Here is a 14,618-nt window from a genome sequence, read left to right as displayed (position 1 = left end):
AATTATTTGTTTGTCACAAACACATCTAAAGAGTTTTTTACTCGTGTGAGAAAAGCACTTGGGTGCATAAATGATCTAAAGAAACAATGCTGGTCATCAGGTTATTTAAAAAAAAAAAGACAATAGACAGTGTGCCTTGCTTTAGTGACACACAATGTGTTTAACCATTTAAATGTTTAAAATTCTAGGTGTAATTATTTTACAGAGTTTAAGCAATTAGATTAAAATGAAAACATTTCTTAAATAACAACAAAAAATAAAAACAACAAATATGATTTTGGTCATACTTTAAATTCACTATACTCAGATGTGTGTGTGTGTCTGTGTGTGTGTGGTTCATGTATATCCTACGTTATATGGACAATGATGGCAATATCCAAAATCCTTGTCCTTGTGGATTTTTTTTTTGTCCCCGTGAAGAAACAAGCTTATAAATCATACAGAATGAAGTATTTTTGAAAATCTTAAAATGAACAAAGTTTTCTGTAAGGGGGTAGGCTTATGTGTAAGGTTGGTGTTTGGTGATTGAAAATACAATTTATACAGTATAAAAAAACCATTACGTCTATGGGATGTCCCATAAAACATAAAAAACAGAAAGAGAGAGAGAGAGAGAGAGAGAGAGAGAGAGACCGTGAGAGAGAGAGAGAGAGAGAGAGAGAGAGAGAGAGAGAGAGAGACCAAAGAATTAGCTAAAGTGTTGATTCGTTGTTTAAAACCACGGTTTATTTAAAATTTGTTTTGTCTTGTCATATCATGTTATGTACTTTGATTTCTTTTAACAATATTGTTCACCACCATGGTCAACAATTGTTGTTTTATTGTGCTTTATAAATAAAATGAACTGAACTAAAGCATGATTCTGTGCGCATAATATGAGGTGGATGTTGTAAAGCCATTAACACAAGCACGTAGAAGATACTATTACCCACTGTCAGTTAGACACCTTCACAGTCAGGAGTAAATTGTTAGGTGAGGTGGATTTGGTGGATAGAGTCGGTGAGCAAGGATGTTGAATCATTTTTAACTTAAGACTCCTCATAAGTTTATCTATTCAACCTACAGATTAGGTTGTACTGATCCTACAGAGGTGTTAGCATACACACATACAGATGAGGTAGAAAGAACATGCTCAAACATAACATCTTTTCAGAAGCATATAAAAAGTGTGATGGGTAATGTTCTTGGTGAGCTCTTTAATTCTATGTTTCAGTTTTCAGGTGCTTTATTGACATGGAAAATATGTTGTACATTTGTATTGCCAGAGCATTCCAGTATTGTTGCAAACAATCAAAACATAGATGGCTTAGCTATCAATATTGAGCCTATAGATCAAGCAGAACTGAATCGTTTAGAGGTTTGAGATGGTCACGTGTCTGGATATCCTCCAACCCTAAAACAAACCACATTCCCATTAACAAAAATACTAAAGCATTATATCGGACACAGACTACATCACAGGAGGAAAACAGACAGGGGAAAAGCTTTGGGTTCTGGTGTCTAGAAACCAATCCACCAAAGGTGTTGACCTAAAACACAAACACGGAAGCCAGAGGCCCAGGCAACCTCCTTGCTTAGGGCTAGATGTAGACCAGTCGGTAGCCACACTGGTATTAACATATACCATATAGATCAAACAAACATTGATCCTGTCAAGGTGTAAATACACTCACTTTTGCTCAGCCATTTTATTCCAGGAAGAACCCAAACACCTCCTCCTGACTGGAAGTGAGTAACTGCTCAGGAAGGAAGTCCACAGAAACCCCCACAGCTCTGGTTACAGATACAACCATCAATATATCCAGTAATAAATGCAACACAAGTCAAATCTGAGATCTGTTTTGATCTTTTGATTTTACACACACCTCTGTCATATCAATCAAGGGTGACAGCACCCAGTGACATGGCAACCACTGTGACAGACAGGCCATATAGCGATAAATCAACACATAAATCTGACCATGTACACATTGGACATATCACAACCTGTCAATCAACGCTGACTGGACCCTCCACAAATCAAGCCATAAATCAGGGTAATAAATCTCCAATCTGACACTTAGGATATGATTACACTACTTGAGAACTTGTCATATTAACATTCGTATTTGTAAGTTGAAATTTACACTCACAGCTCTGATGTGAAAAGCTCTATCTTTCAATTTGCATACACAGACAATGATTGGAAGTTGTAGATAGTAGATAGTTGTAATAGTTACAAATGTGTAAAATGACATTCACACAAAGAAAATGAAATACACTAATGTTTACGACATATTTACTTTTGCACTTTTCACTGCACAACGTCAAGTCGGCAATTACAACCTCTCAGATCTGGCAGTACTAGTTCAAATCCTAGCGCTCTGACTTTTGCTACTCCGTATTCCTGTTGCAAAACTCACTTGTGCACTTGTATATGCAGATGTGAGAGAGCAGAGCTGGGGGGGTTTGGTGCGAATGAAGACATTTTATTGGTCGATGCCTGACCAATGAACAAGGCCAGCCATCGCGACTTGCCAAGAAAGAAATGTGTGTTTTATGCATTTGTATCAGTTATTTGTAAAACACTGCACATTTTTTTCACTGAATATTCTTAGCTTTTACAGGATTTTAAGACACTAGATTCTGCGTACCTAACTAGTCATCTACCACGCTACAGTCCATCACGCTCCCTAAGGTCACAAAACGCTGGACTTTTGATAGTACCTAGGATAGCAAAGTCCACTAAAGGAGGTAGAGCTTTTTCGCATTTGGCTCCCAAACTCTGGAATAGCCTTCCTGATAATGTTCGGGGTTCAGACACGCTTCCTCTGTTTAAATCTAGATTAAAAACTCTTTGGCCAAGCATTCAAATAATGCATCTCATAATTTTGGACTGCAGTTATATCTGATCAAATGCGCATTATTATTCTTTAGCTTGGGTTAAACTAATTAATTTTACTTGGCTGGAACAGCAGCTTTCTCTGTTTCTGCTGGGATTTACATCCCGTGGTAACTAGGATTTACACAAGCTCCAGTCTGGATCCAGAACACCTGAGAAGAGACGATGCCAACCCCTCATATCAGACTTGTTTACCATGCAAATGGTTGTAAAAGCAAAAATGCATCAAATGCATCATATTTATGAGAAAGTATGACATAATGTGAATAAGCAGTAAAGTAACTAAAAAACCCAGTTTATTTTCATTCAGTGAAAATGATGGTCATTATTTAAATTATAGCCTATAGGTTTATGTGCATACAGGTGATTTTGATTGTTTACAAATTCCATCATGAGGAAAAAGTGCAGGCCTAATTTGTGCATTTATTTATTGTTTACAATTTGTTACTGAATTTAACAGACTATTATTTATGCTGTCTGTAATTTAGACCTCTGAAACATTTACCCTACTATATTTTTTATGGTTAATAAAAATAAAACAAACAATATGAATAAAAATTAATTAACATAAAACACAGACCATGATTGTTTACTTACATCTTTGTATATGATGCTAGAATAATTAAGAAATGTCAGTTTGAGAGAAAGGAAAAATGCAGTCATTTATGGACCAGTGTTTCTTACGAAGAATGGTTTGAGGAAACTGGAAATGTTTGGATGGAAAACAGAGACGCCCCAGTCCAAAAAGAATGAAACCTGTTTGAATGTCAGAAAGATGTAGAAAAATTATGTCAAACTTGTTAGTACAGCAACATGTTTTTTTATTACACTGAAGCAGGATATCAAAGAAACTACTTTCATAAAGTAGAAAGTGCAAAGTTCAGGTAAATAAAATAAATGTTTCTGGGGAAAGTGCTGGAGTAGCTGTGTGTGTATTTGAACATAATTCAATAAAGTAGAGAATAAAACAGCGATTTACACATGCAGATATCCCATGAAACCACATAATCGTATGATCACACAACAAGAAAAGTCTAATAAAATGATTAAATCATAAATATCTAAATGTTTAGCCCAGGGCTATTTTAGCATCAATATATTATTATAGTTTTTATTAATATTTCGAATCAGTTTTTATTTTTATCTTTTCCATTCTCATTTTAATTTTACTTAAAGTTTTTGTAATTTTGTTGTGTGTTTTTGTCATGTTTAGTATTTTTTTTATATGTTGTAATGTATATAGTTTTTATTTATTTTTTCTATGTTTTAGTTATTTACATCAAGTTAAGTCAATTAAAATGACAAATCTTGCCTTGGCAACTAGCTGAAATATATAGCTTGAGAAATTATGTATGTATTTTATTTCAGTTAATGTTTATTATGTTTTTATATATGAACTTTTACCTATAATAACCCTGCAAACTCAAGAGTTTTTGCTACTGAAAACCCAAATTAGATGCTTAAAAATAAATGAGAAAATCATTTTGGATTTGGATTTTTAAAGTACATTGCACTTAAAAATACTTTGCGCTTCACTGAGTGCTGCAGTGGGTCATCATTCCTGACTCAGCTTTCCTTTCAAAACTCAAGAAGCTGTCTTAAAAAAAGAAAAACTCCAAAAACTTTGTTTACAATCTGACTGCTGAGAAAATATCAGATACACTATGATCAATAGCAAGAATACGATCACAAACCCCAGAATGAAGACAGTTATCCAAAGTATCATTTTACAGTCATCTGAAGAATGTAGATTCTTCTGTCCTGCTTCGTTTAGTCTCCTCTGCTCCTCTTCTTGGATCCAGATCTTTAGATCCTTCTTTTCTTTCTCTTCTCTTTCCTTTCTCTCTCTCTCCTCCTTCATCCGTCTTTCCTCCAGTTGTCCCATGTTCTCCAGCTCTTTCTGCAGAGATACTCTGAACCGACTCAGTCTTTCTGGAATCGGTCGCACATTCTGTTCTTCCTTCTTTATATCCATCTCAGTCTGATCAATCCTGCCTTGAATGCGTTTCCTTCTTTGTTCAGTTTCTTGCTTTTCTTCATTCATGTAAGAAATAAACGCACGCCAACGAGCATCAGCCATTTTTCTGACCTGCCTCTTGATATTCTTCTTTCTTTCAGCCATATCAGTTTCTCTTATCTCTTCTATTATCCTTTGGGCTTCCTGCATTGCTTCTGTAACTTCATTAGTGAAGTGACGGTTCTCATTCACAGCCAGCAGCTCGTTCACTTTCTGCAGGAGTCGACTCACTTGTTCTGGGTTTGTAGGGTTTGTGTTGTCGAAGGCCATGAAACGCCTCCCAAATCTCTCCACGAGGTCTTGAACTTTTCGATTTTGTTTCGAAAGGAAACTTTCGATGGATTCTCCTCCGAGTCTGTCGGCGTGTGAGAATATCAGGATGCTGTGATTGTCAATATCTTCACGAAACATCTCCAGAATCATTTCTACGGTGCGCTGCTGCTCCTCTGTATATCGCTCTATTGGTATGACGAGCAGAAACGCGTGAGGACCAGGAGAACACAAGGCCAGGCAATGCTTTATTTGTTTAAGTGTTTGATCTGAGTCAATAAAATCAGGTGTGTCCACAAGAGCAAGATTCCATCCTTCGACCGTTCCACATGCTCTCTTGCACTCTTTAGTGACTGAACTCATGCACAGTTCATCATTAAAGCATCTGTTTCCCAGGATGATGTCTCCCCCCCCAACCTTTTTTTCCCAGCAGAACCAGTCTCAGTTCATTCAGAGCTCAATAAGATCAACAAACAGTTAAAAAACATCTTTAACAACTCTCACATTACCCTCATATTAACCTCTTTCTCGACCTCACCCTAAGTGCACCTGAAAAAAAAAAAAAATGAGCGTACAATCATTATTGGTTTCACTGGGTGTGTAAAATACATACAATTACAGCATAATACAAAACACACTCTTTATCGAGACTTTTCCAAACAATACAGAAGTAATACGGTTTAAATGAAATAAGTTATACAACCGTCTAATAAACAAATGATACTCAAAAAATAGAATGATCTTTTATTACCTTCGTTGGACATGTTTTCCAGTTTCCGGTAAAGTTGGCAAGATATTCACAAAATCGACTTTTCTGGATCCAAAAACCTTTTTACTACAGTTTTTTACTTTTACTATAAATTAATCTCTATGGGAAGGGACCCGAAGGGACCGTGTGCAAAGTGCGAAACGCGAGAAATGTTACTAATAAAATACTCAGTAACTTTACAGTAACACGCTGTAGTGTCACCAAATTCAGTTCACACACCACTGCTCTACTGCTGGTTATACTACAACACTTATACTACAACACTACAAGGCCTATTTTGAAAACATTTATTTTGAAAACATTTGAAAACAATTTTCATGGTTTTATTGGACAGTAATGTTATGAACTATTTATGACTATTTTTCACAAAAGCTAATCATAACAATGTGCCAAAGCAATTGTTTTCAAAATAAGTGTTGTAGTATAACCAGCAGGAGAGCAGTGGTGTGTGAACTGAATTTGGTGACACTACAGCGTGTTACTGTAAAGTTACTGAGTATTTTTATTAGTAACATTTCTCGCGTTTCGCACTTTGCACACGGTCCCTTCGGGTCCCTTCCCATAGAGATTAATTTATTTGTACAGAGCGGAAGAAAGCTTGTTAAGAGGAAAACTCGCTTGTAGCTCGTTTTCTACATCACTACGAAAGAAAAGAGGCGTCAATACTGTAGTAAAAACGTTTTGCTCGTGACTTATTGATCCAGAAAAGTCGAATCTGTGAATATCTTGCCAACTCCATCGAACTAGTTTCTCGTCGTTTGGACTGTTGATGATGGGCAGGACTTACAGAAACGAAACTGGCGTTGCTCGCAAAATGTTCCTTGACCGATATGACAAAGATAAATGCATTTGTATGTATTTATAAACATATTTAATGCAAGACATGCACATAAGAGTTTATTAATAACATTAATTACTTGTTTTTTTCTTTGGGCCTCATAAATAGCCTACACCAGTGGGATCCTGTGTCAGAAATGAACTGACGTCACTGATTATGTGCATACAGTTGATCACTGATTTTTTACATATGGCGTAAATGCGCAGGACTTTTAAATGCATTTCTCTTTGTTTACAGCGTCAACGTATTTTTACGGCTTCAATAAAATAAAAAAAAATAAAAAATAAAGTCACATTAAACTAAACGAGCTTTACATTATTAAATAATATCCTCACTGGGAAAAAAAAAAATTCTGAGAAATGTCTGTACAAGAGAACGATAGGAAATTTTAGCAATTTATGGACAAGAATCATTGTGTGATGTCATGCAAATTATTTATAAGGAGAGTTTTAGGAAATGTTTGGATGGGAAACAGGCAACACTGTCCAACAAAGCATAAGATGTGTTAATATTTCAGAAAGAAGTAGGTAAATTACAGTAACACAATGTCATTCCAAGAAAACTGTTGGTACAACATTGTTTTTTATTGCATTGACGCAGATCACACAGAAACATCTGTAAAAGCTTGACGTGCAATTTCAACGTTCAGGTCAATAAAATAAATGCCTTTGGGGAAAGTGCAGGTAAAAGTCAGTAAAACAGCAGATCTTAAAACTGACACATAAAACACCAAAATACTCCATCATTTAGTGCAATTTAAAACAACTTCAAAAACCTTATAGTTTAAGCTGCTTTACATAAATAGGTCAAATAAATACATTAATCTTCAGTTTCAGTACCTTACAGTGAATTCAGTAACATTCTTCTTTTAAATAAATTTTTATAGATATATATATATATATATATATATATATATATATATATATATATATATATATATTCAAAAACAAAACAAAAATCCCAATTTTCTTCATGACTGGACGTTTATGTATTATTTCCCACTTGTTTAACTAAGGTTTTAAATAAATCACGTTTAAGACATTTGGACACAATAAATACATATTAAAATAATCAGTTTAAACCAGAATAACTTTGAAGTTTAAAATCTCTCCATTCATCATTCAGGTATGATGGTGTTACATGTGTATGTATGTGTGTTGATTTATTTAGTTATCTGCCTGCCCTCTAGGGGCAGGAAAAGGCAATTATGTTCCCATTGTCCCTGAAATATAAACACCGTAAAGGGAAAATCTATGATTAGTGTCCGTGTGGTCAGCGAGCGTCTGGCGGTCTGCGTGTGGGTCAGTGCTTTAGAGTTGGTTGTTTGACAGCTGCATGCGGGAGATCATGGTGGAGACAAGGTTCTCCATCTGCTGTGCTCTCAGTTTGCCTGTCTGCAGGACCTCCTGGTGATTGGCTTTCTTCTCGCTGTCGTAGTCCATCACCGCCTGATTGGTGATCAGAGACAGAGCCACGACCCTCATCCCGCAGTGACGCGCCACGATCACCTCGTGAACCGTGCTCATGCCTTAAAACACACACACACACACAGAGCACTTCCCGTTCAGTTTCATACATCACACTGCTTCTGTGTGTCACGCTACTTCATACATTATCTCCCTCCACCTCTGTCACTCAAAGAAATGATTCTGATTCAAAACAAGCTCGAATCAACATCACAACTGACCCTGCACACTTATTTTTTACTTTTTTTTTTTTTTTTTACTACACTACCCTATCCAAAGCATCAACACAAAATACAGAACAATAACAACTTTCTGTCCTGAATGTATATAATAAAGCTAAAATAATAATAAAATAATTATATATATAAATTATTTTTATCAATTCAACTCTATTTTTATTACATTTTGTTATACTTTCCAAACAATCAACATAAATACAATAACAATAATAAAGTTATATATTAATTATATTATACATAAAAATGATATACTATTATTAATTTTTTAAAATTCTATTTTTATTAAATTTTTTTGTACTATCTAAAGATCAACACAAAATAGAGAACAGTTACCACTTACCCTCCTGAACATACATAGCAAAGTTAAAATAATATATATATTATTTTATCAACTCTGTTTTTATTCAATTTTGATATACTGTCCAAACGATCAACATAAATACAAGTTCCCCACCTGAACAAATAAAGTTAAAATAATAATAAAATTATATGTTAATTATATTATACATAAAAATAATATGCTATTATAAATTATTTTTTTATTCGATTTTTATTCAATTTTGTTGCACTAAAGATCAACACAAAATACAGAACAATTACCACTTTCCCTCCTGTACATATATAACAAAGTTAAAATAATATTATATATATATATATAAATTATTTTATTATGTTATACTGTCCAAACGATTAACATAAATACAAGTTCCCCACCTGAACATATAAAGTTAAAATAATAATAATAATAAAATTATATGTTTATTATATTATACATAAAATTATATGCTATTATAAATTATTTTTTAATTATGTTTATTCAATTTTGTTGTACTATCTAAAGATCAGCACAAAATACAGAACAATTACTTCTGCAACTAATAATTTCCCAACTGTAAATATCTACTAAAAGTTAAAATGGCAATAACATATTACTTATATATACTATAAAAAAAAGTATATTGTTTATATTAATTATTAATAATTTTTTAATACTCTATTTTTTATTAAATCAAAGTTACACTATCCAAAGGATCAACGAAAAAATTCAGAACAATTACAAATTTCCCACTGAAACATATATAATGAAGTCCAATTAAGAAAAATAATAATAATAATAATAAAAGAATGCAGAGTGTTTTAACTGACCCACAGCGTCGGCTCCGAGGGAGCGCAGCATTCTGCATTCGGCAATGGTCTCGAAGGACGGGCCGCCCAACACACTGTACACACCTTCATGCATGAAGGAAGAGTAATCCAGCTCCGCCGCGAACGCGTGAGCCAGCTGCTGCAGACCGCGGTCATACGCGTCCGACATACGCGGGAACCGCTCGCCGAACCTGAGCCAGACACAACCAGAGCAGAACCCACACTCACACCAGCTCACACCACTCTCAGTCAGGCACTTTCCTATACAGTCAATACTGATATATAGATTTTCATTTTAGTTTAGGTTTCAGTCATTTTGACTAGTGCTTTTGTTATTTTTATCAGTGTTTTTAAAAATATATTTTTACTAAAATTTTATTTCAATTTCCATTTGTTTTTTAATGATCCATCCAATATTTTTATTGTATTATATTTTTATTGTTTTTTTTTTCAATTACTGAAATTGATTTTTAATAGTTTTAGTTACCAATTATTAGTTCCCAGTTATGCTTAATGCATAATTTTGTCATGTGCTTTTTTGTAATTAAAAAGAATAAATAAAAATTATATATATATATATATATATATATATATATATATATATAGCTTTTTTTTATTTCAGTTTTAATTTTAGAAATTTAGTGCTTTCATCATTTTATTAAAAACACATAAATTTAATTTTATTTCAGTTTTAATTTCAGTTATTTTGTACCTCATGTGCTTTTGTAAATGTATTACTTGAATTATTCTCTATAGCTTTAATTTTTCTTTATTTCAGTTTTAATTTTAATAATTTTGTACCTTTAGTCAATTTATCCATTTTTTTAAAAAGATTTTATGTATAGCTTTAATTATTTTGTATTTCAGTTTTGATTTTTTTAACAATTTTTATTTTTTTTTTTATATATATTCTATATAAGTTTAATTAATTTTTATTTAAGTTTTCATTTTAGAAATTTTGCTATGTGATTTTTTTATTTTTATTATTTTCAAATATATTTCTATGTAGCTTTAATTAATTTGATCTCTGTTTTAGTCATTTTAGTAATATTTCTTTTGAGGTTGTTGCCAGGTCAATATTAAGTTTTTAGTTTCGTTTTATTTATCTAATATTTACACGCTATTTCATCTTCGTTTCAATGACTAGTACTGTTTTTAGTTAACAATAACAGCACTGCACCTCATCAAACGCGTCTGTGCTATTATTGATGTAGTAAATAATCTCAGAATTGAATCAGATTCACCTCAGCATCATGAGAGTCTCACCTCTCGTCGTTTGCTCCCACCAGCGGGTTGTTTCCAGCGAATCCAGGAATATTGATGTGGTCTTTGATGACCATGATGTCGCCCACAGTGAAGTCCGGGTTGAGTCCGCCGGCGGCGTTGGTCAGGATGACCGTCTCCACACCCATCAGCTTAAACACACGGATCGGCATCGTGGTCTGCCGAAACCAGATCATCCCAGCATCAGAAACAACGTCACAATTCATCTCAAAAATCAACAGAAATATGTAATGCACAAACTAACACCTGGAGGATAGTTAGGAATCTTTGCACTCTGACATTATTCTCAGAGGAGCAGAACTAGAGCGATGATTGTGTAACTCTGTGAACATTTCACACGTGTAAAGTTTGCTTTGTATTAATAAAGAGACTGTAAAAGCACCGCTGATATTTACATTCAGCAAACACTGATAATACAGGAGCAGCGGCTGTTTGAGAAGCGATACAGTGCAGGAGATAACGAAAGAACAGCTCCTCCTCAGAAGACTGGGAATGATCTCGGAACGTTCTGCAGAAGTCATCAACTAATGCTCTTCCAGGAAATATTTGTGTAAAGCTCTCCGTTCTTTAATAATGTTTTCAAATCATGGAAAGTTTTCTGTTTCAGTTGGATGTCTATCTAACATATTTAAACGTTACTACTTTTTCAGAACTTTAAAAAATGTTCAAAAATAACATTCCTATAATGTTTGCAAAATGATACAATGTAACATTCCATTTATGTGTTCTATAACACTTGCATCCAGGCTATTATTATAATTAATTAAAATTAAATCTAAACCCATATAAAAAAGTTTTGTAACTTAAAAACAAAACTAAGATAAAATGAAATGATTATTTTTTTTAAAATAGCAAAACAAATTTAAAAAGTAAAATTTAAAAAAACATGAACATATTTTAATTCAGCTAGTTGCCAAGGCAACATTTCTCAATCAAGTTTAACTTGATGTTTTTAAAATAATTAAAAATGAAACAAAATAAATTAAAACTATATATATATTATATATATATATATATATATATATATATATATATATATATATATATATATATATAAACTCAAACTGAAAATTGTAATTAATTAAATTAAAATTTAAAATAAATAAATAAAAATAACTAATAAAAACAAAAATGTACTAAATCACTAAAACATAACTCAAATTTAAATAAACAGAAAATATAAAAAATTAATAAAATAAAAAATCTAAATATTAATAAAAGCTATATGTCAATGACGCTTAAAAAACACGCATAACCAAGAAAAAACTTAATGTTTCAGAGAACAATCAGACTGAACATTTTCATAACTTTACGGGACCTTAAGCAGAATGTTAGAACACATTTAGTTAGCTGGGTCTATTTGAGACAAACTGTTAGTGTGTTAATCACCTTCTGGATGGGGTATCCTTCATACAGATGAAACCTGCCCTGCATGCAAACACACGGCGTTCCTTTAAGCGTGCCGAACACCAGCTGTCCAGCGTGACCGTGAACTACAGAAAACACGGTTAGGAGTGAGTCTGGAGACGATTACAGCACGTCAGCCACTGCAGCACATGCTCTGAACTCACCGGTGCTCTGAGGGAAGCTCGGGATGTCGCTGTACTTGATGACCAGCGGTTCTTTCAGCATTTCTGCCAATCCTCCGAGACCGGAGCCGCACACGATCCCCAGCAGGGGGCGCACTGGAGCCTGAGCCAGCAGCCAATCAGCTGTGGCCTTACACTCCTCATAACTGTACCTGGAGGAGAGCAGAGAAACAGTCCTGGGGTTTCACTCAAATAAGTGTGCATTTAATCTCATTCAGTATCATTTGAAGCAAAATGTGGAAAATAATCAGGTATAATTACACTAAAAAAAATAACACTAAAAAACATTTCCGTTACTTGAAATAAAAGACATATTAACTGAAATTATATATATATATATATATATATATATATATATATATATATATATATATATATAAAAACTTAAACTTGTTTTATTTCAAACTAGTTGCCAAATCAACATTTTTCATTTTCATTTAGTTTAACTAAAATAATTAAAAAATTATATAAAAATAATGTTGATATATTTAAAAAATAAATAAAAATAAAAATAACAGATATAAAAATAAAAAAACTAAATTTTCAACTGAAATTAATTATTTTATTTTCTATTATTAGATTTACTTGAGAAGCAAAATGTGTAAGATCAGGGTTATTATAATTAACTAAAACTAAAGACATTAAAAAAAACATTTCTGTTACTTGAAATAAAATAAACATTAACTGAAATGAAATGTAAAAAAAAATTACTTATTTTAATTTCAACTAACTGCCAAAGCAACATTTCTCATTTTCATTTAATTGAACTAAAATAGCTAAAAAAATTAAATAAAAACTACTATATACACATATTTTTTTAAAAAAAAAATACTAATATGAGAAATACACTCATAAAATTAAATGATTTCATTTGATATCATTAATTATTTGAAAAACTAAATATTTAAGACAAGAAGGCATAAAAAACATTTGTGTTATTTGATATAAAATATAAAAATGTCAACTTTATTTATTTCAACTAGTTGCCAAAGCAAACATTTTTCATTGTCAGTTAAACTAAAATAACTAAAAAAACTGAAATAAAAATTACTATATAGACATCTTAAAAAAAAAAAAAAATGAAGAATAAAAAAAAGAAAAAATTAAATCTAATTTATATATACACACACACACACACACACACACACACACACATATATATATGTATATAGACACACATTTTTTTTACTTTTTTTTTTTTTGTGTGTGTGTTTCACTAAATAATGTTTTTAAATCAACCTACAATTGCCTTTTACAGACCAAATGTTTGAAAAAGAAAAGTACTGATGACTGAAAGCGTCTCTGTCTGAATGAAGCCTTCTTTCCCATGTAATGTTTCCATAATAATCATGTGTTCAGTCTGACTTCATCATCTGAGCTCAATGTGATGAAATAAAAACACTGGGGAGTGCAAAATAATGGCTGGACAAGTCTGATTATGCAAATGAGGCCTGTGAGCAGCTCTGCTAATGATTCACACTGAAACTCCACTGAATCAGCCTCTGAAATGACTTACTTCCCAGCTAAACCATTCTAGCTTCTCAGAACGTCTTGAAAACCTCATTTTATAGATGAAAAAAAAATAAAATAAAAGAACGTTGCTAGAACATTATCATTTGGTTCCCTGATAAACCAAGAGGGAACCAGATATTATGTTTGCAGGGTTATAGAATGGAAAGTTCAGCTAACAATAGGCTATGTGTTCTAGAAACATTTTGCATAAGTTATGAAAACATTATTTCTAAAGTTCACAATGTTTAAAAACGTCTTGTTTTGTTACACGTGATATCGGAAAATTCCATTGTATCATTTTGCAAACATCCTGAGAATGTTACTTTTGAATGTTCTCTGGACGTTCTGAAGCAAGTACAGTTACATTAAAAAAAAAAAAACGTTAGATGTTTGTTCATTACTCGTCAGTCTCTGTTGTTCGTGAAAAATGAATGAAATCACTGATTGCCAATATAATAAATATGTAGTTAATTATGCTTATGTGCACAACAGTTACATATAAGCAAACAAAACTGATAAAATATCGCGGATATTTCAGATCATATGATGATCTTCCCGGATCATCATCATCATCATCTGATGCGTCACAGTGATACGTGCATCTCAA

General features: G+C 32.6%; 2 protein-coding genes across 2 annotated transcripts; both read right to left on the bottom strand.

Annotated features, from left to right (window-relative positions):
- Positions 1–4,203: 4,203 nt before the first annotated feature.
- Positions 4,204–5,571, bottom strand: LOC122136377 (GTPase IMAP family member 9-like). The gene has a single exon (XM_042719317.1). The coding sequence runs from the start codon at positions 5,529–5,531 to the stop codon at positions 4,467–4,469; it is 1,065 nt and encodes a 354-aa protein (XP_042575251.1). The 5' UTR covers positions 5,532–5,571; the 3' UTR covers positions 4,204–4,466.
- A 1,767-nt stretch (positions 5,572–7,338) lies between these two features.
- Positions 7,339–12,668, bottom strand: LOC122136281 (purine nucleoside phosphorylase-like). The gene is made up of 5 exons (XM_042719119.1): positions 12,482–12,668; positions 12,300–12,403; positions 10,893–11,068; positions 9,627–9,817; positions 7,339–8,303 (listed from the first exon to the last, which is right to left on the bottom strand). Exons 1-5 carry the CDS (start codon positions 12,540–12,542, stop codon positions 8,086–8,088), a joined length of 750 nt encoding a protein of 249 aa, XP_042575053.1. The 5' UTR covers positions 12,543–12,668; the 3' UTR covers positions 7,339–8,085.
- Positions 12,669–14,618: the final 1,950 nt, after the last annotated feature.

The sequence above is a fragment of the Cyprinus carpio genome, chromosome B2 (assembly GCF_018340385.1).
Source record: "Cyprinus carpio isolate SPL01 chromosome B2, ASM1834038v1, whole genome shotgun sequence".
NCBI lineage: Eukaryota > Metazoa > Chordata > Actinopteri > Cypriniformes > Cyprinidae > Cyprinus > Cyprinus carpio.
The sequence above is the reverse complement of the archived record's forward strand: the minus strand, read 5'-3'. Positions and strand labels throughout refer to the sequence as shown.

Excerpts from the sequence above, each read along its gene's own strand:
- LOC122136377 (XM_042719317.1), bottom strand. The coding sequence starts at position 5,531 with ATGAGTTCAGTCACTAAAGAGTGCAAGAGAGCATGTGGAACGGTCGAA.
- LOC122136281 (XM_042719119.1), bottom strand. The coding sequence starts at position 12,542 with ATGCTGAAAGAACCGCTGGTCATCAAGTACAGCGACATCCCGAGCTTC. Across the intron at positions 12,404-12,481 it reads GAGCTTCCCTCAGAGCACCG|TTCACGGTCACGCTGGACAG; the intron begins GTGAGTTCAGAG and ends TGTTTTCTGTAG. Across the intron at positions 11,069-12,299 it reads AAGGATACCCCATCCAGAAG|ACCACGATGCCGATCCGTGT; the intron begins GTGATTAACACA and ends TGGTTTCGGCAG.